We start from the raw sequence: 25,850 nt of genomic DNA on the forward strand, positions 1-25,850 counted from the left end.
TCAGAACTGAATCAGATTCAGGGAGATCACTGTCAAAAATATATTTTAACATTTTAAACTATAATTTGATAAATTGTATATAGTACATATATTTGTTTTAAATTTTTTTAAACCTACTTCCATGTAGATTATGCACTTCATAGTCAAATTACAAAATATCTTTGATTAAGAAGTATAAGCAGTTGATAGTTTTCTACCTTTTCAATTCTGAAATTCAAATCTTGATTCTATCTGCCTTGTAGTATTGTCAAAAGTGTTTGTGCAGTATAAGGACTCCTATCCCATATGATTGGGAATGGCAGGTGCTTCATTAATCAACAAAGTGCGTAATCACAAGAATTTATACATAAATGTTTTATTTTAATATAGAATATATTGACATATATTCATTTGTCAATTAAATGAGCCTCCCACTCCTTTCTTTCTAAGTATGCATCTCTTATTAGATTCCTTGTTGATGATCTTGCATAAAAACACCCATAAATTATTTTTTATAATTTTTAGTTATATTTTTAAAAACAGAGTAAGAAATTTAAAACACAAAACAATATGAATTAGAACCCGTCTTTCTCTATGATTTTCTCCCTCAACCTTTTATAATTGTCTCACACAAAATTTAACAACAGTTTTTTTAGTAACTCATTTATATGGAGTCTTTCCAGAGCATTTAACTTAGTGTTCATAAAGATTACAATTCTCTTTTCTATGTGTATTTTGTCAGTTTTCTTTGTATTTAATTACAATTTTAAAAAGTACAACTGGTGTATACATATTCAGAGGGAAAGCACAGTGGACTCTTGGTAAGTTTAAAACTCAGCTGGAAGGAGCGGAATTATACAGAAGAAATGGGAATTAGAGAATAACCTACTAAACATGATCATTCAGGGTACTTTGGGTCCGTATTTGTTACAAAGGTAAAGGAAAGTGTTACTAATTCTCTCATTTGGGTAAGTTGAAGTCAGATCTTCTATTGTTCCCCCAAATCTGCCAAGATGGCAAATGCCTTAGGTCATTTCAGTCTAAAAGGGCAATAGTTTTATTACCTTATTCTTAAATTCTTCACCGAAGATTTTAATAGCTTCCAGAATTTTCAAAGAAGCATCTTCATTATTGTATGAAAGCAGTGTAAATTGTATTTGCGTGTGATTTAGGATTGAATTATATAATGATCACTTTTCCCATCATTTGATATATCTTTTCTTGTTTAAATTTGTGTTGTTCCATGTTATACTTTATTTTACAGTGGTACAGAAAAAAAGAAAGAAAAACCACAAGGACAAAGAGAAAAAAAAGAGGAATCTCATTCTAATGATCAAAGTCCACAAATTCGAGCATCACCTTCTCCCCAGCCCTCTCCACAGCCTCTCCAAATACACAGACAAACTCAAGAAAGCAAGAATTCTGCTCCCACCAAAAGGTTTTAACTGTCCCTGAGTTCAGAGCTAGGGAATGGTTGTAATGATACCTAAATTCTGTGACATGAGAAAAAGTTGGCTATCCATGGATTCCAAGAGAAAGCCTGATGGCGTTCGTTTTTCCTTCTTTGTTGCTATAATCTATACTTTAGACATTGGGAAATGAAGATTTAAGATAAAGATTTCTCAGTTAAAACTGGGGGAAAAACTTAAGTCATAAAGAGTTTGATGAAAGCAGAAATAACCTACTCTAAAACCAAAACAATATTTTTCTAATGAAATTATAGAATATTTTACAGTTATATGTAACTGTGAATAAATTTATAGCCATGGGTAGAAAATTGCCATATGTAATTATCCTCTTCGTATTTTGGCATCATTACAACCTTCAACTTTCAAGGGCCCCTCTCAACAAATGGCTCTTCATTGTGACTGCTTCTCAAGGGCCCCTCTCAACAAATGGCTCTTCATTGTGACTGCTTTGGGTTTTAGGAGGATAAGTTCTTGCTTGAGTAAGGAAATGAATCCACTTCACTTGGTCTTTTCTGTGCTAAAGGCTTGCTTGAGGGCTTCTCTCTGCGCCTGTAATAATAATATTTTAAAGTTATGAGAGGGGGAGAAGGGAGAAACATTCTAACAATGTGTGTAAGCCTACATTGGGGATCTAAACCTGCATGCTGGGAGTTCAGTGCCATAGCTGTCTTACAATCAGATAATTAGGCCCACTTACTGAAACATGCCTGTTTTAGAAATGCTGATTTCAGCTGTGTGATGAGGTATAGTTATACCGGGTGGGCAAAAGTAGGTTTACAGGTGTTCGTATGGAAAATAATACAATAATTAATCAATAGTAATACAAGGATAAACTCTGTTTTTCATACAACTGTAAATCTATTCTTGCCACTCCTGTGTTTTATCATCATACTTCTACTTAGAAATCTTAGGAGAATATTAAGCCATTCCCAGAACTGGCTAGGATTTTAGTAAAATAAATGATAACCATTTCTAAAAGATTTATAATATATTTTTATTTGATCAGTTTAATATTTTGCCTCAAATCACTAATGGAAAATTTGGAAAAGCAAAAAATCCTTCATTTTATTGATGCATGTTTAACACTTAAAAATGCTTTGTGTGTCTCACACGAATCCTTCTGCCTGGTCTCACGTGGAGTTTTTCTTGGATATAGCTCATTAATGTTATGCACTTTTGGAGTGTATGTGGTTAAAGGTGGTTTATTTTTATAATCAATCTCTCAAAGGTTCTGATTCGACTTGGTGTCTTTGTCCCAGGCCTTTTTTTCAGCTTATTAAGGTCTCTTGGAAATGTGCTTGCCATTCTAAATTGCTCTTTGGATATACTGTTGCAAGAAGTCTTGAAGGCCGGATGAGTATAGGATACTTAGCAATGCAGCCAAACACTCATATATATATATATATATATTATATATATATATATATATTATATATATATATATATATTATATATATATATATATATATATAAATAAAATTTTTCAGTTATAAATACATGGAATCAGTGTTGATAATACAGCATTCTTGTGTTAAATTGTGTTTATTTCTAGTCATGGGTAAAATTGTCCCTAAAAGATATAAACAAGAGTTTTACTTTTAATTTCACAGTTTATTTAGAAATTGTTGTTTTTGTACCATATATAATGACATAAAAAATGAAAATAGCATCTTTATAATAACTTACGAAAAAGTACAGGTTTTTGCACAAATTCACAGTTTCACAAATAATGAGAAATAGTGCTTGCTACTTGTGGATTTAAGCAAATGGGTTTTTTCTATTAACAAAAAAGGTGCAGATTTTTAAAAATCAAGTAATATTTGTTCTAATGAGTTTTCTGAATAATAGTGAAAACTATAAAACAGACTTGGTAATTGCCTTGCTTAACTCCTTCACTCATCCAGGCAGAACCTTTTAACTAATTCTTCCTTCTCTTTTCTGGACTAGCTTTAAGGAAATGTTAATTGCTGCTTTTATATTCTATATAAACTGTCAATTACGTGTTATATTCTATATAAACTGTCAATTACGTGTCATTGCTACTTATAGAATTTTTCTCTAAGAAATTAATGTTTCTTTCAGCATAAAACGACCACCAGCAGCTGAAAAGTCACATAATTCATGGGATAATTCAGATGATAGTCGTAATAAATTATTGAAGGCAGTTTCAACATCAAAATTAATATCAAAAGTTATTAAAAATACAGATAAGTAAGTATACTTTCTCAATTATATCTGAAAATTAATAATTATGTTACTATCGTGTTTGCATGTACAATTAAGTACCTGGTTTGAATTATATTTTAAAAAACCTATTCTATAGACAGACAATAGCATGGTGATTACCAAAGGGAAAGGGAAGTGGGGGAAGTAGAAGAGGATATGGGGGTAAATGGTGATAGGAGACTTGAATTGGGGTGGTGAACACACAATACATTATACAGGTGATGTATTATAGAATTGTACACCTAAGACCTATATAATTTTATTAACCAATGTCACCCCAATAAATTCAATTAAAAAATAAAATAAATTAAAACCTATATTATAATCTTTTTTTCTTCTAAGTGTATCTTTTAAGTGTTCTAAAAATGGCTAGGTCTTTCTATTAAGGCTCCTCAACTCAAATAGTAAATCTCAATGATCCCATAAGTTTTTTGTGTTTTTTATAAATTGTTTCTATACTTTCACTGATTAGGTGATCTTATAAAATATTCATTATTTTATAAAATAGTAGATATTAGTAGTTGAAACCAGTGAGAAGCTTTTTAAAATACAGATTCCTGAATTTCACTTCTAGAGATTTATTTGGGGTATGGCCTAAGCATTGAAGCTTTTACAGTTTCTTCAGGTGGTTCTAATAATGATCAGCCAGATAAAATTATAAAATAAATGTCTTTGAATTTCTTTTGTAGGCATAAAGATGTCATCATTAACCAAGGTAAAAATTCTTTTAAAAAATATTTATGTTGCTTTTTTATATCAGTTAAATTTTTGCTAATTGATAAGTATATTGACTATTTTCATTCAGTGTACTTTATTAGCTCAGTAATTAAAGAGAAGTACATTATTATAGTTATTTTAAAAATGCCCAATTATTATTGTAAGATATGTCATTTTTTTCTCAACCAGCAAAAATGTCAACCCGTGAAAAAAACAGCCAAGGTAAGAATAAGCTATGCAGTCGGTCACCTTCTAAGTTAATTTCTTCCTGTATCTCTTATTTGGCTTTTCATTATTTATACTACCCAACTTTCCTCTTAATAAAAGAAATACGGTAATTTGAACTAGTAAATTCAACTACTTTTCTAAAAATCCATCTTATTTCTGTGAGCTCTGAAGATTCGTGGTCAACAGTAGAAATAAATACATCATTACAAAGAGGTACAAAATACTAAAGGGAATTTCCCTCTTTAAAAACAATAAAAGTTGTACTTATAAAAGCCATTTAAAAGATTGGTAAATTTTAACTCAATTTTCTGCCTTGCCAACTTCATTGCAAATAATCACTCATTTCTTGAAGCTCAGAGTGAAAATATGAGTCTAGCAAATCCATTTCCTCTTAAATTTTTTTATATTAATTGTAATTCCTGGCTACTTGCTGATGTTAGCTTGTTCTGACCAAAAAAGGAGAGACTTTCTGTAAATGTGTATTTAATTTCATTGCAGAGTAGGTAAATTTTACAGTAGTTTTACATTCTCCTTAGATTGCCTGCAAATGTAATTGAAGCAGCTCTCTAAACGAAAGCATGTCCTTTTTGTGCATGCTGTTTACATTTCATTTCCCTGTATCATAATTATTTTCTGATACTATATTAACCAGATACAATGTGGTTAAAATTTTTGTTAGAGATTTAAGTTGATGCCTAAAAACATCCTGTGGTGGATTTTTACTTTTTTTTTCCTTTACTAAGACAGGAAATATTTATTTGTAATATTCTTTGGATGATTTGTTTTTATCTAGAAATCGTCAGTGACGTTGATTTTAGCCGACATCCTTCACCTTTAGTTAGGTCTTACTTCCTCCCTCTTTTGTAGTTAAGGATAGACTAAGTAAAGGTTGAGATAGTTTAAGGGAAAAATGATATGTTATTTACAAAGACAGTTCTTATTTCTATATATCAAAAACATTTTTTAAAAATAGGAGTAGTGATATGTAGTGGAAAGAGCAGTGAGTGGAAAATCTCTCTGTGTTTAGTGTTTGGTCCTGGCTCTTCTAGATAATAGCCTTGTGATCTAGGCAAGATGACAGTGTCTAATTTAAAGTTTTCTAATCTGAGAATAATAACTACAAAGCTTATGTCACATGGCTGCTGAAGAATGAAATAATATGAATATATGAAAGTTCTTTAAAAATAAAAGATAACATAGCTATCAAAAGGTGCTATTATTACATGTTTTGTTAAAGAGCTTAAATTTTATAAAATCCTTACAGGATAAATGAGAAAGAGCTACCTGCCTCTTTCTCACATTGTCGTATGTTCTTTGGAAGGAAAAGGGAACTTAAGATTAGTATTTAATGAGTGAGTGGTTTGAATTTGTGAGTTTTTAGTATACTATTCAGGTAGGTAGGTGAATAAATGTATTTAAAAGGGAAGGCTTTTGCTACAGAAGCACCACTAACCAGTGTTTTAATGCCAGTGTCGGGAAAGAATGATGGAATGAAAAGCTGGAAAAGGCAATAGAAAAATAAGTTAAATTCCATTATAAGAATTTTAACTCAAAAAGATTGTCCCAGATGTTGTAATTTAATAATATCAGTTGTTGCTTGCAATTTAGCTTTATTTTTTGGAATTTGAATTAATGAGTTGTGTTCTATCTGCAATGTACTCTTAACACTGTAGGGTATCTTTAGGGAGAACTCTTGTATTTCAACCTGTTAGGTAGTTCAGGCCTGATTGAAATTGAGGCAGAATCTATAGAAAGGAGTGGATAGAGTCTAGGTAGTTTAAGAATAGATGGGGTAGAAGAGATAAGAACAGAGGGGAATCTATGAAGGCTAGCTTGAGCAACTAGGTAAGAGGCATCTACTAAAATAAGGGACATGTGAGGAGGACCAGATGTATGGAAAAGATTAAGAGTTTGGTTTTGGACAGTTACACTTGAGTTGTCTCTAAGACTTAATCTACTGTGTAGCAAGCAACATAATGTAGATGTTTAAACACATGTATTTTGGAGCCCAGAGGCAGGATTCACCATTACTTAGCTATGTGACCTTGGGGGTTACTTCATCTTCTTAAGTTTTTTGTTTTCTCGTCTGTAATTGAGACAATAATAAACCCTAAAAGATTGTTATAAAAATCAAAGTTAATAAAGTGTTTAAACATAGTACCTGACCTATAGTACTAAGTAAATTTTAGTTATTAATATATATGAGTCTGGCTATAAATCGTTGCCCTGAAATGTGTCGAGTAGATAAAAAGACCTTCATTTGATAAAATTGTAGATGTATTTTTAAAGTTTGGTATTCATTTTGAATAGCATATTTCACAACACATTTACTTATACTTTAGGTATTAATCCAAAATATGTGTCACTTTTGGACAATCTTTTAAAAATATGATTTATTGATTTTCTTAGCTCTTTTTTGACAATCACAAGCGTGACTTGCTCCAAGCCATCTGTTTTGATTTGGGAAGAAGGCTATTTACATTAGGTGAGTGGTAGCAGAGAAAACTTTACCTCAAAGGCCTGTGTCCTTCACTCCCTGTTCTGATCAGCACTTAGGCAGAAGGAAGGAAACCATGGATGAAAGCAATTGGAGGTGGAATGGGATGTACACAGGACAATCTCTTGAGGCTAGGTGTGGGTGGAAGGACAGGTTATACCACTAAAAAGAGGTTCTTACTTAGATCTTTATCTACACTCAAATCCCAGAAGCCTAAACCCTCTTCATTACTCTTCTTCCTATTTCTGGTAGATTCTGGTCCCATCACAAGAGAAATAAAGACAACATGTCAAGTTAAACTCTGAATAAGTTTTCCTGTAGGACTATTTATTGTTAGATGTAGCAGTTAGATGTACTATTCATTTGGTAAGTTATTGATTAGGAAGTTTCTTGAGCTAACTTGGGGGACTATAAGCACTTTTATAAAGTTATCTATTGTGGAAAATAGATAATTGCCTGACAAATTTTGTAATAAGCAAAATGAGTGCAGCCTATAAGCTCATCCTTATAATAGTTATCAAGTACATTACATTTTTTAAATACGGAAAATAAGTGTCACGTCCTCATTTTAGTGCAGAACCCGAATGCCCTCAAGTTATTGCATGTTACTGTTATTTTCAGGCCTCCTGGATAATTTTTAATCATTTTTCCCTTTTAGCATCTTAAATTTAGCATCTTAAATTATGTGCTGCTTAGAATTAGCACATAATTAATTGTCTCATCATGTTGAATACCTGAATAACTCAGATCCCTACTGGAGAAAAATTTGCTTAATAGAGGAAAAGGGAACTCATCAATCACCAGATCACACTCTTACTTTCTCTTATAAGGGGTTTCACTGCTCTTAAGATTAGATTCTTTCTTGCTTAACTATCAAATCGATGCAGTAATATCCTAGCTACAGGTGTATTTAGAGGGAAGAATAGTTATAATATTTTAGAAAATTGAGGTGTAATTGACTATTTCTTATTAGCTACCTAGCTACCTGTCTAAAAATGGTTTCAGGTGACTTTAAAAGTCATTTTGAAATACATACCGTCTAAACTCCTTGGGTAATTTGTTGTAGCGAAACAGTTGTTCAGATAATCTAAAAATGTAAAATATAAAATCATTTACAAAATTGGAGAAAGAAAACTCTTAAGTAATCTTGTCATTTTAAAAGCTGTTCCAGTTCTGTTGTATTTCTTTATTCTTTATCAGATACATGTTTTAAACATTCATTCATTTAACAAATGCTTATTGAGTGCTTATTTTGTCAGGACCTGTCCTAGGCACTTGGAGATTTAGCAGTTACAATGTCTGAACTTTGTGGAACTTATACTCTGCATATAAGAAGCAGATAATAAATACTTAATATGTCAGGAGGTACTACACATTGGGAAAGAATAAGAAGAGGAAAGAACTGCTATTTTATAGAGTTGTTAGGGAAGACATTTCTGATAAAGTGATATTTGAGCCACCTGAAGGAAGTGAGTGAAATATGTGGCTATCTGGAGAAAGGAATTTCACGAGCAGAGAAATCTGGAAGTACATGAGTCCTAAGGCAAGAGCTTTCTTGCTGTGTTAAGGAACAGCAAGGAGGTTATTGATTGTAGTGTGTGTACAGTTATGTACTTGTTAATCATTACATTTATAAAATACAGATTGATTCTAAGGAATAGAAGCTTCAATTAGGCACCTCACTGGAAAAGGAAACAGTGGTATAGAGGAAAGAGCGTAAGCATGAGACCTAGTTAATGGTGAAGTGACCTGTACCACAGAAGTTTAAAGAATCAGAATCCTATAGTGATTAAAATTTTGAGGAGGAGCTCAAAATTCCATTTGCCAAAAGAAATTATGAAAAAAATATGAAACATTGTTTATCTGATGATAATTTTTTTCCTATGACTCAGACCTTGGACCTCAGTTCCCTTGCATATAGTTAGGCTTATACTAGACAGCGCTAAGGGTCTCTAATAACTTTTGAAAGTTCTTTCTTGCAGCAAATAGAAAATGGAAGGCACACTCCCTCCCCACCCCACCCCAGTTCCTTCGTTAACTTGTTTTAATCTACTTTTTAAAGAATTTGAATACAGGTGCTTTTGTTCAATGCAGTGTCTTGTGTTGTTTTCTGACCTGTTGGCTCCAGGCATGTTCTCTCCCAAAACCTGATCATACCTGCATAAACTGAGCGCTGTACCTGAAAGAATATCTAAAATTTACTTGTAAGGTATATTGGCTAGCAGTGCTGCCGACACTGTCTGCATATTGTTACCTATTGAGAGGGAGGAGGGAGTATGTTCTCACCTGCTGCGAGGGTGTGTATTTTGAAACAAACCAAACAAAGTCAGAAAGCCCTTAATTGAACTACAGGTAGCATCTTTCCATTTTGTTCCTGAGATGGTACCCAAACTTTGCAACATCAGAATTTAGGAGAAAGGGTGCTTGCTTTATGGCTGTTTTAGTTTTAATAAAAGGAAGGGCAGAAAACCACGTATTGCATTTCAAAAAAAAACAACAACTTACATATTGGGCCTTTTAAAATAGGCTATATAAACATTACTTACATCCCTAGGTCTGGGCTTGTCCAAGTATTCTCTATATTTTAAAAGGATACCGAAAAGGGCACGTTTTCTCTGTTGGAGAATTTTTAAAAGCCCTGTAAAAACAAAGATCTGATTTCTTGATGTTGTTGGTAACAGTCTTATAGATTAAAATATGTTTAAAGGTGCTCCAGGTTTTTTTAAATACAGACTGTCCCAACTTTTAAAAATATGTGTTCTTAAGATGTTTTTTCCTTATTTTTAGCTGAGAAAAAAGCTCTGGCTGCTCCCTTTGGACATGGAGAATATGACTTTTCATAAGAGAACATCCTTCTTGTGTGCATATTTATTTTATTCTGGTTGAAAATTTTTCACCCATACTGTACTTTCACAGCCATAGGCATAAGTTTTTTAAAAATCTAAACTAGAAAATGCAATTAACCAGAAAATCCTCATTCCTCAAACATGTCAGTTAACTGAGATAGCATGGTTAAAAACCGATTTTGTCCAGAAATGGCAGACTTTATGATGTGTTGCCCACTGTAACAATTATTATTTCCCTAAAGCACTTTGAAAAGAATTTTGAAACTTGTGATTAGGCTTAGCAGAAAAAGAGTTGGAATTGGTCAGTAACATATATCAAGATTTCGAGAAAAGGCATAGTAAATCATGTGGCACATTCCTGAACTACACTCATAATTGGTTCCTCAGGAACAGTTTCAGCAAAAATATTCTATTGATTATTTCCTTTAATGCTTTTTAAATTTAAAAGTTGTGAAATATTTTAATCTTTCTGCAAATGTATGCAAATAATATAGCAAGCACCCATATACTGACTGCCCAGATCCATTAGATCTTTATATTTTGCTTTATTTGGCTCAGGTTCTCAAAGTGTTTAAGGTGAAGTTGAAGCCTTTCCTTAATCCTGTTTAATTAGACTTTCATATACAGGTTTTTATTGTTTTCCTTCGGGCTCCTGATTCTCTTTCTACTGTACGTAATTGGGAAAGAGCTGGAGGGATAAATATTTTGACATCTGACATTTATTCTTTTAATTTCTTACTTTCAAAAAATTAAATACAACTTGGTATATGCATATGTAATGAATATTTTTTTCATTTATGTAGTCCTTAAAATAACTTTTCCTGAGCATATAAGTGAGTGATCTGAGGGAGTTTTAAAAATACAACCATATTTTGCTTAGTTCAGATAAGTTTTCAGCAATATAGCAAGTATTTAGAAGTTTTATGTGTCTTATATTATTGGAATAGACTTTCCTCTCTTTTCCCAAAGAAAGGCTATTCCAAGCAGTAAAAATAATCTAAAATGCTTAAGCAAACTCCCACATCTGATATTTTTTAAGTAATTTTATGACAATCACAGTTGTAAACAAAACAGCAAAGAGAAATCTGATTAAAGGGGGTTTAGATTCAAGAAAGTAGTTAACTGCAAGTTGGTTTATTGCAGTAATTAGTATAAGAGTTGATTGGCAGATGTATAAGACTTGTTATTTCTGTATTGTAAGCTCCTAGGGGGCTAGGTTCACATCTTTTATATCTTCATTATGAACCCTCACTCCCCCCCACCCTCTAATTAAGAATTCAGTAAAATTTACCAGCCAGTAGAACTCTGCCTATAGAACAAAGAAAATTAAGGTAGTGTTTTAGTACTGGTTCAAAATTTTCAGACCTCGGTTCTTGTCCTAGCCAGTAAAACTAACTGCGTAATATTTGGCAAGCACTACAACTAGGAATTTTTGAAATCTGTGAAATAAGGTTAGTAAGTAGATCAGTTTATATTCTTCTTAATTCACCCCCACCCTTTTTTAAATTTGGGGATCTACATTTTTTTGTGATCTATTTTTATACCTAGACCTTTGAAAGGAGTGAAATTTAGATTTTATGATAGTATAAATCAAATTCCTGTTCAAAGTCCAAACATCCTTACAGATTACATTGTTTCATTGGAATTTTAAAATATTAAATCATTACTACAGTATAGCTGGGTCATTAACTGGGATTTGAAGTCTTATGTTTGAAAAATAAATTGTTCTTAAGAAAATATTTTAGCCTGCCTAAAATGGTCTTTGTCATGGCTACTTTAAAATTGTCATCAATATTTTTTTTTTCTTTTTTTTAAATATATCTTTATTGATTTCAGAGAGAGGACAGGAGAGGGAGAGAGAGAGATAGAAACATCAATGATGAGAGAGTCATTGATCAAGCCTGCAACCCGGGCACGTGCCCTGACCGGGAATCGAACCCTGATCACCTGGATCCTAGGTCAACGCTCAACCGCTGTGCCACGCCCGGCCGGGCCTCTTTTTCTTTTTTTAAATCATTAAACTTGTCTTTATTTATTTATTTTACCCCTTCCACCCAATATTGATCCCCAATATTTCTAACATCTTGTTTATAAGTCTGTTGTTTAGCTCTCTGTTTTGGGGGACTAGAACTGTTAATATCAGAGGAAAAGCTCAAATGAAAGCATCTTTAATTTTATGCTTGTTTGCTGGAATTAGGTAGCATCACACTCTACAGCTACATTTTATTTTAGTTCAAGGTAAAATGCATATTCCAGTTTTGATGGGCTCTTTAGTTCTAAAGATTGTAAAAGAAGTTTTTTTAATGGATTCTGAAAGTGAAAATGTGAGAGAGAAAGATGCTTTAAACTGAGCATTCTCAAAGTTCAGAGAAGGCTTTCTACAGTCAGGATTACCCATTGCACAGATAAGTAGAGTCATAGTCCAAACCCCGGAAACTCTGTTGTTGTCTTTGAAAGGCTGTTTTTTGTTTGTTTGTTTTTTAAATTCCTAATTCCAGAAATAGGGCAAGGTGTGAGAAAAAGAACTAGAGGGCACTGACCCTGGAGCAGAGTTGCCCAGTACTGCCGACCTATTCCACCGTCTGAAGTTTCCCTTTCACTTTTTTACCATCTATGAAAGATTAATAAATTGTGATAATCATTTTTTAAATGTATTAACTGCTTTAAAAGTCAGTTATGTACATCGTTATGAATCATTTTGGCAGTGCTTCTTTTCTCAGAACACCTGTGATAACTATCCCAAAAAGTTTGGATTAGAGAATATGAAGATTGTTTCTCAACTTGCAGCACTTTTGGGAGACAGGACAGCCTAAGGGAAATGCTAAGGTGGAAGGTTAACAAAACTTGAGGAGACTGAAGAGGAAATGCTAGGAGGTGTGTAGAAGAACATAGAAAGGAAAGTATAGCATCAAGTATTTCAAAATTTTGATTAGCGTTCACTCTTCTCAAAGATAACAGAGCAGAAACATCACCTTCCTCTTTATCCTACTGTCTGGATTCAGAGCTCAGGCTCGTACTATTTAGATTATAAGTAAGCTGTATTGTCAGGTAATTGGACTTCTTTTGACTAGCCTGAGGACCTCACCACTTGTCTGAACAGTACTGTCTAATAGAAATATATATAATGTATAACATGTCTCACTTAAAATGTTCTAGTAGCCATATTTTAAAAAGTGAAAAGAACACCGGTAAGATTGAGTTTAATATATTTAACCCAGTCTATCATTCACCCAGAATATCATTTCAATATGTGATCAATATAAAAAATTACTACTGAGTAGATATTTTACTTTTTTCCATACTAAGTTTTCCAAATCTGCTGTGTAATTTACACTTACAGCATTTCTCAGTTTTGACTAGCCACATTTGAAGTGTTAAAACCAGTGGCTGTCATTTTGAATAGTAGGGATATGGAACATAGTTTTACAATGAAAATGTTTCCCAAGTTCTGAATAATAGACAAAATTTTGGAGAACATTCTAAAAACTCATTTGACTTTTCTGAGCCTTAGTTTCCCCTTCTGTAAAAGTGAGGAATTGGACTAGGTGAGCGCTAAGAATCCTTTCAGTTTCAAAATTATATGTGTCTAGAGAAATGAACTAATGGTGTTTATGGTACTTTTATTAACAATATTCTACAGAATTTCTTTTATAATTAAGCTGTCATTGATCAGATTCAGTTAAGAATTTTATTGGAGCATAAGCTGGTAAGTGGTAAAGCTGGGCTTCAAAACAAGGACTGTCTTTATCACTAAGCTTGTGTTCTCTCCACTGCACATATAGCCTCCCAGGAATTTTCATGGTGTCAGGATAGAAGATAAAATGTTGAGATTAATTACATTTCAGTTAGCAGCAGCTTTATTATGGAATACTGATAGCCCCATACTGTGTTTACTATTTATTTTGAGATAGTTTAATAATTTCCTTTTCTTACATTCTTTTTCTGGGCCACCAAACTTTGTTTTAATGTTGCAGATCTCATACTCCTCCTTGACCAGCCCCGTGGCCCATTCCATCCCCTTGATTTTCATGGTACTTTACAGTGAGGACAGCCAGAAAGAAGCATTGGGGTAAAATAAGCAAGCTCACTGTAAAGTCCTTTGACTGTAAGATCAAGAAGCCTGACAGCCTCAGGACAGAGTCTGCAGTGAGTTTGACTCATCATGACTGAGGATAAAAGGCTCTTCTTCATTTATATATTTTACCTGATTCCCCAGGTAAAGGCTGTCTTCTTTAAAAAAAAAAAAAAAAAAGTTTGCAAACTAGTAACCTGTGTGCTGGATGCGGGCCAACGTGTGTTTTCACATGGCATTTTCCCCTTTTTTTGGCAAAGGAGTAAACATTTTTAAATGGGGATATTTCACAATAAATTACAGATTTCCTACTTCTCAAAAAATGAGACAATCTAGCAACAGTGGGCCCCATCTTCCATGGAGTTAACTAGCTGCTGCCTCCCTGAGATGGGCATGGGTATGCCAGTGCCCCCCACCCCCAGTCATCCTGTATTCTCTCTGCTCTCATTTTGTGTTTCCTGCCTGGGCCTGTAGATATTTGGATTTGTGACCCCTGTGTACATGATAGAGTCAGAATTTTAGCTTATTTGCCTATGTTTACTATTCTGAGGATAGTCTCTTTTAAGCTTAAGAGATCATATAGTGTGTTATATATTGTAGTGTAAGCAGTTCCTAGACAGTGTTTAGAATAGTCAAAAATCATTCTCAGAGGAAAGGGAATAAAATTTGTCGAGGACCTCATAATTTGCAGTGTGATGCTTATTTAATCAGTTATAATCCGAGTAGTAGTAGTAGCATTTTAGGTATTAGGAAAATGATGCTGAAGTCACACAGCTAGTAAGGGCCCCGATTAGTCTTTTTCCGAAGCTCATGTTCTTTCCACTATCATGTATTGCGTCCATCTCAGTCCCAGAAATTGTTTGCAGTGTCTAGGTTACACACTTGACCTCCAGTGTATATACTGCCAGTTTACAGGCAGGGAAAGCATTTTTATCATAACATGAATTGCCATTTTTATATTACATTAGAAAAGTTGACAGACATCAGATAGGTAGTTCCTTTGCTTTTACAGTACTTAGTTGCTAGTGCTACTTGACAGTTGATAAATCAGTATGGTATTCTATTAGCAGACATGAACTTTTTTGTGTGTTTTTGTTTTCTTTGATACTCTCCTTAACCTGTTCCCTTTGCTGGACATACAACCTCCTCTGAGTGATAATAGAAGCATTTATTAAGTTTTATTTTTTCATTCAGAAAGCATTTATGACATATACATGTGATCAAGATTCTGGGAGAAATTCCAAAAGACAGGATATCTGCCTTTAAGAATTTAACAATGAGCCCAGCTGGGCGTGGCTCAGTGGTTGAGCATCGACCTGGGATCCAGGCGATCGGGGTTCAATTCCCGGTCAGGGCACGTTCCCGGGTTGTGGGCTCGATCAATGGCTCTCTCATCATTGATGTTTCTGTCTCTCTCTCTCCCCCTCCTTTCCTCTCTCTGAAATCAATAAAGATCTATTTTAAAAAAAAAAAGACTTGAAAGAATTTAACAATGATTGAAAATTGCATAACAAAGTCACATCGATAAGAAAGTAAACTGTAAAAAAAGAAAAAAGACAAGGAAATAAAAATGGTTGCAGAAGGGAAATAGTTGCAGCTGGTAATCATTTAGTTATCAAAGTTCAGCTATGCTAAAAATCATCAGGAAGCAGAGCCCACTTTTAGATTCAGAAGTAATAAAGACATGCATCATGTGGTGTTAAAATCGTGGCGTGGGAGGTGTTAGCCTGTTCTAAGATCTTAGAGGCTAGCACACTGTGAGTAATAATAATAAAAATAACTTGAACTTCTCACCCATAAAAAGCACAATTTTTAAATCTGACTCTAAAGAATTATTTGCAGACATTCGGCAAAATAATTTATCTTTCCATCCATAGTTTGCATTCTATAAACTTGAATTATTAGAGGTCCTAAAGTTGTGTCAGCCTCTGCTTGATGACCACAGTTTCAGCCTGTTTCTAATGCTGTTTTCATATTACACTAGACAAGTTGGCAAGTGCTAGACAGCTTCCTGTGCTTTGTTCTCAGTCCCTTATTTTCTCCGTCTCATTTAGGTTCTTTCGTAACCATTTCACAAACATTGTCAACATTTATTAAACATACCTGTATGTAGGTAGGAATACTGGGTCTTTTTGGTGTTTCTTTTTTTTTTTTAATATATCTATTGATTTCAGAGAGGAAAGGAGAGGGAGAGAGTGAAATAGAAACATCAGTGGTGAGAGGGTCATTGAACGGCTGCCTCCTGCACGCCTCCGACTGGGGATCGAGCCCGCAACCCGGGCATGTGCCCTGACCGGGAATCGAACCCCGATCACCTGGATCCTAGGTCAACGCTCAACTGCTGAGCCACACCCAGCCGGGAGGTGTTTCATTTTTTGTTTGTTTTAAGGCATGAGAAACAATCTCATCTGTTTACTTAAGTGAAGTATTGTTTCCATTTGTAAAAGGTATATAATAAATACTGATTTGATTCTAGAGTTGTCTTTTTAACATTTTTAGTTTTAGACTGTTGCAGAGCTTATAAACAACTATTGGTTTTATTTAAATAAAAGATGTTTTAGAACCTTTGCTGCTAATTAGAAATTGTTTCCTAGCATTGTCTTTAAAATGTTAGTGTATTTGCAATGAATTTAATTGCTTCGACCCAATGCTGATTGTAGGCAAAATTGTGAAGTGAGGGAGCTGGTTCTCTCTCCCTCCCAGCTCTGCCCTCAGCCATGTGCAGCAGAGCTCTTAGTCTCCCTCCTGTCCTGACTTACGAGGGCATTGACTCCTCTCCTTGTGGTATGTTCTGAGGCCATGTATTTTGTAAGTCATTAAATAGCAGTAGGTTGATCAAGTGGTGTGGTAGACATGGTTGTCTACTCCGATAATCCTTTTCGTCTTTTCAACTGTTAGCGAAACTTCCATGACACTATTTTCTTTTGCATTTTTCTACCTCAGCCTTCCTTGCCTTGTTGAAATGTATTGACTTATACAGAGAAATTGTATTTTAATTATGAAAATAGTTACTCTCATTTTAAGGAAATGACCAATAGTTTTTCCTATAGTATTTTTGTACTAGATTTTTATACAGAAAAACAATGATAAATAATGAGACTAGAACTCTAAAATAGCTATTTTTTATCATTTTTATTGTATCCACTTTTCTGTGGTTATTCAGAAAAGACAACTGACTTAATTTTTGTCTTGTGTTTCAACAGAAGGAGACTATATTAAAATGTTTATGCGAGGTCGGCCAATTACGATGTTTATTCCTTCTGATGTTGACAACTATGATGACATCAGAACAGAACTGCCTCCTGAGAAGCTGAAACTGGAGTGGGTGTATCCTTTTCAACCATGACAGCAAATCTGTTTGCTTCACCAAGGAAAAGTTAGTTCACCTGACCTCTATCAAAATGATTTTTATACCAGAAAAGTAAATGTAAAAATGACAACCTCTTGGGAAGGTAAAGAGATGTCATCTCTAATCCTTCCACATATTTTATATATTTTGCTATTAGCAGTTCAAAATCATCAAAATTAACGTCTTCAAGTACAGCAAGCAATATTCTGTGGTCATCACAGCCGGTATTTGTAATGAGGTAGAAAAGGCATTGAACTGGAATTGGAAGACTAATGTTTGAGTCTTGGCCCTGCCACTTACCCTCAGTGAAACTTACTTTCACTTAAAGAGGTTAATAACCCCTACCTCACAGGCCTGTTGTGAGAATTAAATAAGAAAACGCCGGTTAAATATTTTGTAACCTGTGAAATAATATGAATTATTGAGTTCAAACTAACAAGGTTGCTTTTAATTCCAGAATTAACTTCTGTTCTCAGCCAAACGTTTTAAAGAAATTTCTATATAAAATAGAGCTCTCCTAATTACACTGAGACATTCTCCCTTCTCTTAAAACCTCTGAGAAACTGCTAGTGAAGCCCAAGGCAGCTAATAGTTTGCACTCTGCTTTCTGCCTGCCTCCCCCACACCCTCTTCCCCCGCCCTTGAACCATTCCATCCTTTCAGGGGCATTAGCTTGGGGAATCTCGCCAGTCCTGTCCTTCTGGACATTTTAACAGGCCCTCTGCCTGCCACACTGCCTGGCTCTCATTTATCGTGTGGGCCCGGCACGAACGCCGCTTTCTCAGACAGCCCTTCCTTTGTGCCCTCTTTTTCTCTCCGTTTAAGTTAGTTCCTCCTTTTATGGTTCTTGCAGCATCCTGTTATTTTTCTCCCCACAGGTCCTAATAACATAATTGTTGTTGGCTTTTGTCATTTTTGCCAGAGCACAAGCTCTAGGGACACAGGCCATTGGTTTGTATGTTTAGCTCTGTACCTTACACACCGGGAACTCAGTGTATTTGGTGAATGGGGAAACTCAGATTCAAGAACATTGGCAGACACGAGTTCTCAAGTTCCAGCCCAGCCCTCTTTACATTATACCTTACTGATTTCCTTAAGCATCCTTGAAGAAATTGTTAATTTTTAACACCTCAAAAATTATGTTTGTTAAAAACCTTGACTTTCTTTTAAGATATGGTTATCGAGGAAAGGACTGTCGAGCTAATGTTTACCTTCTTCCTACTGGGGAAATAGTTTATTTTATAGCATCAGTAGTCGTACTATTTAATTATGAGGAGAGAACTCAACGGCACTACCTGGGTCATACAGACTGTGTGAAATGGTTGGTATCATTTACATTGTTCGTTTTTTAATTCCATGTTTTCATTTTTGTTTTGGGATGTTTTAAAAAATTTTGGGATTTATAGGAAATGATTTCTTGTAGACCGCTTAGAATTTAAGAATATTATCGCCATTCTGTAGAATATATTTTAAAAAGAAAAGACTTACAGGCCTCCAAAATGGTTGTTGTTATCAGCAACCATAAAATACATTGCCTGTAAATCTCAATTGGGATCTCTTCTGCTTTCTCAGATCTGTGATCCTTTTCTGCTGCTGTAGTGTCAGAGGTATGTGGGGCACACTAGGCTTCTACAGATACCTGAGAATGACTATTGGTTACTAAATATTTATTGAGGGTTTAGTCTATGCAGGATTTTCTTTTGGGGATAAAGAAATCATATCTAAATAAGGATCATAAGTATCCCATAGGGTGTTAAACTGTAAAACTGTGAGAACTTTAAATGCTTAGGCATGTTTTAAAATTATTCAACTAATTTTGCTATTTATTAAGTTCAGTAATTCATTTCTTAAATCATTATTTCCTAACATAAAAAGCTTCTCTTTATCTGTACTATTCTTGCACCTATATCTTTATCAGAAAAAATTAATATATGACTATTAGAATATTATATATTGTTAAATTTTTAGAGATGATTAAAATACAGCCTTTTACAGTGAAAGAATAACATATGCACAGAATTATGTATTACAGTATGTTTGTGATTATAGTAAAGATTGGAAACAGCCTAAATATCATTTGGCTGGAGACAAGTGAAGTTGTAATGTACCCATAGGTTACTATGCAGCTATAAAAAAGGATTGAGGAAGCCCTTTATGTATTAATATGGAAGAATCCCTAGTATATTCTACAAAGTACAAAGCTTAAAGGGTAGGAAAATGGGCAGTGCTTTAACATGGGTAAAAGTGGGGTGGAAAATAAATATTTGACTTTGCTTCCACATATGTGACAATGTTCCAGAATTATTAAGAAGAAACATTATAGTGATTACCTGGTTGGGGAGATAAGGAGTGGGGATAGTAGAGAGATAGATGAGATCGTAGCAGATAGGGCAGAGTAGAAAAGAGACTTTTCTCAGTATGTGTTTTTATAGCTTTTGATATTTGAACGATGCAAATGTATTACCGAATCCAGAAATTTTACGTGTGTGTGTGTTACTAGAAACTATAATTGCCATTAAGCAGTCTTGCAGCTGCTTCTTTATATCCTTAGTGTTAGGAGTTCCATTCAGTTAGTCTACAGATGGTTCTCAAGGGTGATTGTTCTGTAATTTAGTTGTAATTTTGATGTAATTTTTGATGGTCATGAGAGGAGGCGAACACAGCATTTACCTATTCTACCATCTTCACCAGAACTCCAGAAATTTTACTTTTTAAAGTGTGTTTTAAAACATATGGCAAAATGTTAATGTTAGATTTTTAGTTGCTTCTCATGTAGTTGACCTTAATAAAAGGACATAAACTATTTAGAGGAAATAGTATTAGTTAAAGAAACATATTGATAAACTCTAGCCTCCTTAGTCATCAAAAAAATTAAAACAATATGTCAGTTATACCAGTCAGATTATCAAGGCATGTTAAAACATAATTCTTAATTTGGGGAAATTATAGTGAAACTTTTAAAACATTTTTATTTCTTATGATAGTTTAAATTGATACCATTCTTCTGAAAAGCAATGATTAATACATACAAAAAATGGACATTCCCAAGTTGAGCTTGCCCTGTGGTTGCAAGATGCAGAAAGATTCTAGAGATGGACATAAAGGCATCTTTTTAAAAAGCTTCTAGTTACTCGTGTTTATCATGAGAAATGTCGGCATCTGTGCTACACTATTTTCAGTTTGTACTTAGAAGTTCCTTGCCCCAAGTTTGACCTATAAGAATTTAGTCTTAAGAGTTAATTAAAAGGTTGGAGGCACTAGGAGTGAAGATGGTCACTGTTGTTTGCCTTTGTAGGAAAGTGGAAATAATAGAAGAGTTGTTGAGTTAATATTATAAGGATTATGTAACAAAATGGAAAAATGCTTATTTTTTTTCCAGAGAACTTAGATGCATATATGCATAACCCATGGACACAGACAATAGTGTGGTGAAGGCCTGGGGAGGTAAATGGGGGTAAAAAGGGGGATATCTGTAATACTTTCAATAATAAAGATAAATTAAGAAAAAAATTTAATCTTGGTAAATGGTTTATGGGCTTTATTTGTATTATTTATATATTTATTTTATTTAAATTATTTATTGACACTACTGCAAATGTCCCCCATTCCTCCCCCACTTTGCTCACCTCCACCCAGCCCCCCCTCCCTTTGCCCTCCCCACACTATTGTCTGTGTCCATGGGCTATGCATATATGTTCTTTGGCTAATCCCTTCACCATCCTTTATCCAGTCTCCCTCATCCCCCTCCCCTCTGACATCCGTCAGTCTGTTCCATGTATCCATGCCTCTGGTTTTATTTTGTTCACCAATTAGATACCACATATTTATGAAATCATATGGTATTTGTCTTTCTCTCACTGGCTTATTTCACTTAGCATAATAATCTCTAGGTCCATCCATGCTGTTGCAAAGGGTAAAAGTTCATTCTTTTTTACAGCCACATATTTTTCCACTGTGTAAATAAATATACCACAGCTTTTTTACCTACTCACCTACTGATGAGCATGTTGCTGTTTCTGTATCTTGGCTATTGTAAATAACACTGCTATGAACATATATTCTTTCTGATTGGTGTTTCTAGATTCTTAGGATATAAACCCAGAAATGGGGTTGCTGGGTCAAAAGGCAGTTCTGTTTTTAACTTTTGAGGACACTCCATACTGTTTTCCACAGTAGCTGCCCCGGTCTGCATTCCCACCAACAGTGCACTAACTAGGGTTTCCTTTTCTCCACAGCCTCCCCAGCGCTTGTTGTTTGTTGATTTATTAATAGTAGCCGTTCTAACAGGTGTGAGGTGGTACCTCACTGTAATTTTAATTTACACCTCTCTGATGGACTCTCACTCTTCATAGAGCGGTTTTATGTAGGAAGTGTCCTGTAGGACCCAGTGGTGCAGTCTCTTTGATCTCCTGGGCTAGATGCTCTAGGAATGTCCTTTGTGCTCTCCCGTGTAATTGGGTCTTGATTGTTGTCCCATTTGTGGGTGGGATCTCCACGCAGGCTGGCTGGCTGAGGCTAACCCCCGACCACGTCGTGCAAGCTGTTACACAGGTGCTAGGTTGCAGGTTCACTCTCCAGTGGGGGTGCGTACAGGAGGCAACTGATCGATGTTTCTCACATCAGTGTTTCTCTCCTCTCCTCCCTCTCAGTCTCAAGGTGGTTTCTGCCCTCCCTTGTTTCAAAGTCTTCTCTTCAGCTAGTCTTCACTTGGTTCACACTCAGGGTGAATCTCCCCCAATTTAGCTTTATTTCCATTTTGGTTCTGGGAGGAGGTGCAAGAAAGATCCACCTATTCCACCCCCATCTTGAAACCCCTAATGCTTATGTTTTGATAGGTTAAAATTACAATGCAGTGTGCATCTTCACTGTAATAAAACCATGTGAATATGTATATGAACATAGGTGCAGGACTAGAAAGGAACTTAAACATATGAAAACAGTTTAGGTGAAGGAATTAAACAAAAAAAAAACTCATAGACGCATCACAACAGCATGGTAGTTACCAGAGGGGAAGGTGGGTCGGGGGAGGTAGAAGAAAAAGAAAAAACAAAACAGTTTAGTTTATTATGCCACAATTGTGAATAAATATTTTCTTCAAATACAGTGTTTTATTAATTTGTTAAGGTTAGCAAAGAAAGAAGTACGGCTGAAAACTTAGAAAAGACTTGATGTTTATTTGACTTGCTGAAGAAAATAAAACAAATAGTTCATAGGGAGATTTTTAATGATCAAAAATCTATTTGTAAAATGTTGATACTAAGGCATATTTCTGGTGTTTCACGTTTCCTGTATTTAAAATTGTTGTTAATACTACTTTGTAGCCTTGCTGTACATCCTGACAAAATTAGGATTGCAACTGGACAAATAGCTGGAGTGGATAAAGATGGAAGGGTGAGCGTCACAGTTTTATCCCTTCTGTACCTAGCGGCATTACTGTTAGGATGGAATTGATGGTAGTTTTTATTGTATCTCATGTTATTCTTCTAAAGTTTAATTACTAAGATTTCTAGTATAAGCTGGGGGGAAATATTAGAATGTAAGAACATTCCAAAAAACAAAAAAGAATTATACTACTTAATTTTTTTTCCCCCTAAAAAACAAGTGTTCTCCCTAAGGAAACTATTTACTTGTAAAAATGGGAGTACTGATAAGATTTTTATTTTTTTAACATAGAATAAGTTATCGATGTTTGCCAGAGGTACTTCCATTTCCCTAAATTGATGGACCCCTTGATTTTGTATATGAGTAGCACTGATAACACTTTAAAATTTTCAGTTACTATTCAATATTACTAAATAGGCTGAAATAAGGAATCCCTTATTTGTAAAGAACAACAGTGAATATTGATGGGAACTGATTAGCAGTATATGGCTGTACTCATGGAATTCTCTGGCTTTAGTTTCTTTAATGAAAAGGAGTTGGAGGGGTTATATTGGATGACTTATAAGACCTCGTCTAGTTCCAAATTCTATTTTAAGAACTGTTTGGTTAGCAATTTATTGAATACTGATTTTAAAAAGTATTATTTTCCCAGATACAAAGGTAGTGTTAAAAGCAGGGTATCCAGAGCAAACTTTCCTGGGTCAGAATCCTGGCTCCACCTTTTAATAGCTGTATAACTTTGGACAAGTTATTTAAATCTCTGTATCTCAATTTCCTCATCTGTTAAATGGCGATTATTATAGTACATAGCTCATAGAATTATGAAGATTAAATGAACTAATATATGTGGTGTACTTAGAATAGTATATGGCACTTGGGAAATACTCAGATCACCTGCTGCTGCTACTTTTATCACTGTTGTTATAGCCTTATTTTCATGGTATGAGAAGAAAATACCAGCTCACAGTTCTTTGAGGGCATGTCTAAATGGCGTAGCTATTTTTTTATTAGATATTTATTCATTTCTGTTACTTTTTAAAGACAGTGAACAGTTCTGTGTTGCAGTGATATTTATTGGCATCCACCTGTGTACCAGCGAGCCCTGTTGTCTTGTGTTCTTCCCTTCTTTTTGCAGCCTCTGCAACCCCATGTCCGAGTATGGGATTCAGTTAGCCTATCCACGCTGCAGATTATTGGACTTGGAACTTTTGAGCGTGGAGTAGGATGCCTGGATTTTTCAAAAGCAGTAAGTAACAGTTTTTAAAAGAGTAAGCAAGCGGTACAAAGAAGCTGAACAGAAGTTTAGGCTCAGTTGTGTGTGTGTGTGTGCGCGCGCTCATAGAAGGTGATAACTCTGAACTGAAACATGAGATATTAGCTACAGCCAGCATTTTAAACTAAGTACTACAGTACTTTGGTTTAGGTAGGGTCCAGGATATTACACTTAATTATACTTAATTTTGTTCTGTCCTGAAATAGAATTCCAGTGTAGTATCAGGAAATGGTTAGAGGAATACATGCATAGCATAGTAAAATTAAAACAAGCACTAAGATGTGCTTTTGTTTTAGCTTGAATAATGGAGCTCTATTTTATTTAGAAAATTCACAGACTTGACTTGCTCAATTATGCACAAATACTGTCTTAATGTCATGTTGGAGCAAAAGTAACAATCAGACCTTTGTAGTCACTAAAATCATGAATTATCTTCGTTCTGAATTGAAGACAACATGAGTTTAAGATTCAGTACTTAGCAATCTTACCTAAGCCTTGAGGCTTCATTCTGAGGGGAAAACAAAACAGAATGTTACTAATTTAAACATTATATTCACTCTTAAATTATATATAATCATTAATATTAATGTAAATGTAGGAGACCTACATTTTGAGATCCATATTTTTTTCTTTTTAGAGAGAGAGATCTTAAAAGTTCTCATCATACACAAAAATACTATAGCTGTGTGAGGTGATGGATGTTAACTTACTGTTAATAATTTTGCAATGTATATCAAATCATGTTGTACATTTTAAATATACAATGTTATATGTCAGTTATAGCTCAATAAAACTGGGAAGGAAGAAATAGAATATACCTGGGCGTGTGCCCTGACCAGGAATCAAACCCATGACCTTGGTTTATGGGACGACATTCCAACCAACTGAGCCACACCAGCCAGGGCAGGGTTTATTTATTTTTATTATATTTTTTTAAATATGTCTTTATTGATTTCAGAGAGAGGAAGGAAGAGGGAGAGAGAGAGAGAAACAGCAATGATGAGAGAGTCATTGTTGATTGGCTGCCTCTTGCACGCCCCCGCCTGGGGATCAAGCATGTGCCCTGGCCAGGAATCGAACCTCAATCTCCTGGATTTTAGGTCAGTGCTCAACTGCTGAGCCACGCCCAGCCAGGCAGGATTTTTAATTTCAAATATAAATATCCCTCTAGATTTTATTGGGTCCCATTTATACTTTAGAATATATTTATTTATTCATACTCTTCAGTTCCTAGGCATCAGCAGCTGTATTCTGGATTATGGGAGTTTTGTGGGACATGGAGAAGGAAGGGACATTTTTAGAACAGAAAGATAAATTTGGGTGGATATAGGAACTTTGCTAGCTTGAAAGCACTGAATGTCAAGGGTCAAATGAGTCAGGAGTTGGGAGAAAGACATTTAGGAAAGGAGATAAAAGGACAGAGAGGAAATACTTTTGCTACCTTTTTCCTCCTAAAATCTCTATAGCAGGAACTATTGTCATCTCGTTGATATCACTGTTACAGTGTTAAGACTATCTTGGATTGCCTCCTACTCTAACTTTTCCCAAGTTAGGTAATCATTCCAATACAAGCTAAAAGAAAGGTAAAGAGGAAAGAGTGAGCTCTGCTCTTCCGCATACATCTCCTCTCCTCCACAGCAGTTCTTTGTTCATAGACATCTAAGGCATATGCTGCAAATGCTAGTAGGAAAAAAAATAACCTTTTAATATCCACAGTTCTTTTTCTTAAACTGGGAGGTTTAAATTATGTGAATGAAAATCATTTTGGAAAAATAAATAGAAAGGAATTTAGTTATGCTTTTATTTATTTTG

The 25,850-nt window shown here is 34.6% G+C and overlaps 1 protein-coding gene across 3 annotated transcripts in view; it reads left to right on the top strand.

Annotated features, from left to right (window-relative positions):
- Nucleotides 1–25,850, top strand: part of EML4 (EMAP like 4) — a 128,096-nt gene that overhangs the window by 65,874 nt on the left and 36,372 nt on the right. For 2 of the 3 annotated variants that reach the window (XM_087823513.1, XM_016216324.2), the window contains exons 4-11: nucleotides 1,244–1,417; nucleotides 3,531–3,659; nucleotides 4,364–4,389; nucleotides 4,581–4,613; nucleotides 17,238–17,361; nucleotides 18,555–18,704; nucleotides 22,705–22,774; nucleotides 23,901–24,011. In XM_087823513.1, coding sequence (XP_087679639.1) covers nucleotides 1,244–1,417; nucleotides 3,531–3,659; nucleotides 4,364–4,389; nucleotides 4,581–4,613; nucleotides 17,238–17,361; nucleotides 18,555–18,704; nucleotides 22,705–22,774; nucleotides 23,901–24,011 — 817 coding nt within the window. The remainder of the gene's footprint in view (nucleotides 1–1,243; nucleotides 1,418–3,530; nucleotides 3,660–4,363; nucleotides 4,390–4,580; nucleotides 4,614–17,237; nucleotides 17,362–18,554; nucleotides 18,705–22,704; nucleotides 22,775–23,900; nucleotides 24,012–25,850) is intronic. The other variant, XM_087823514.1, reaches the window with a different exon arrangement.

The sequence above is a fragment of the Miniopterus natalensis genome, chromosome 13 (assembly GCF_054644295.1).
Source record: "Miniopterus natalensis isolate mMinNat1 chromosome 13, mMinNat1.hap1, whole genome shotgun sequence".
Taxonomy (NCBI): Eukaryota; Metazoa; Chordata; class Mammalia; order Chiroptera; family Miniopteridae; genus Miniopterus; species Miniopterus natalensis.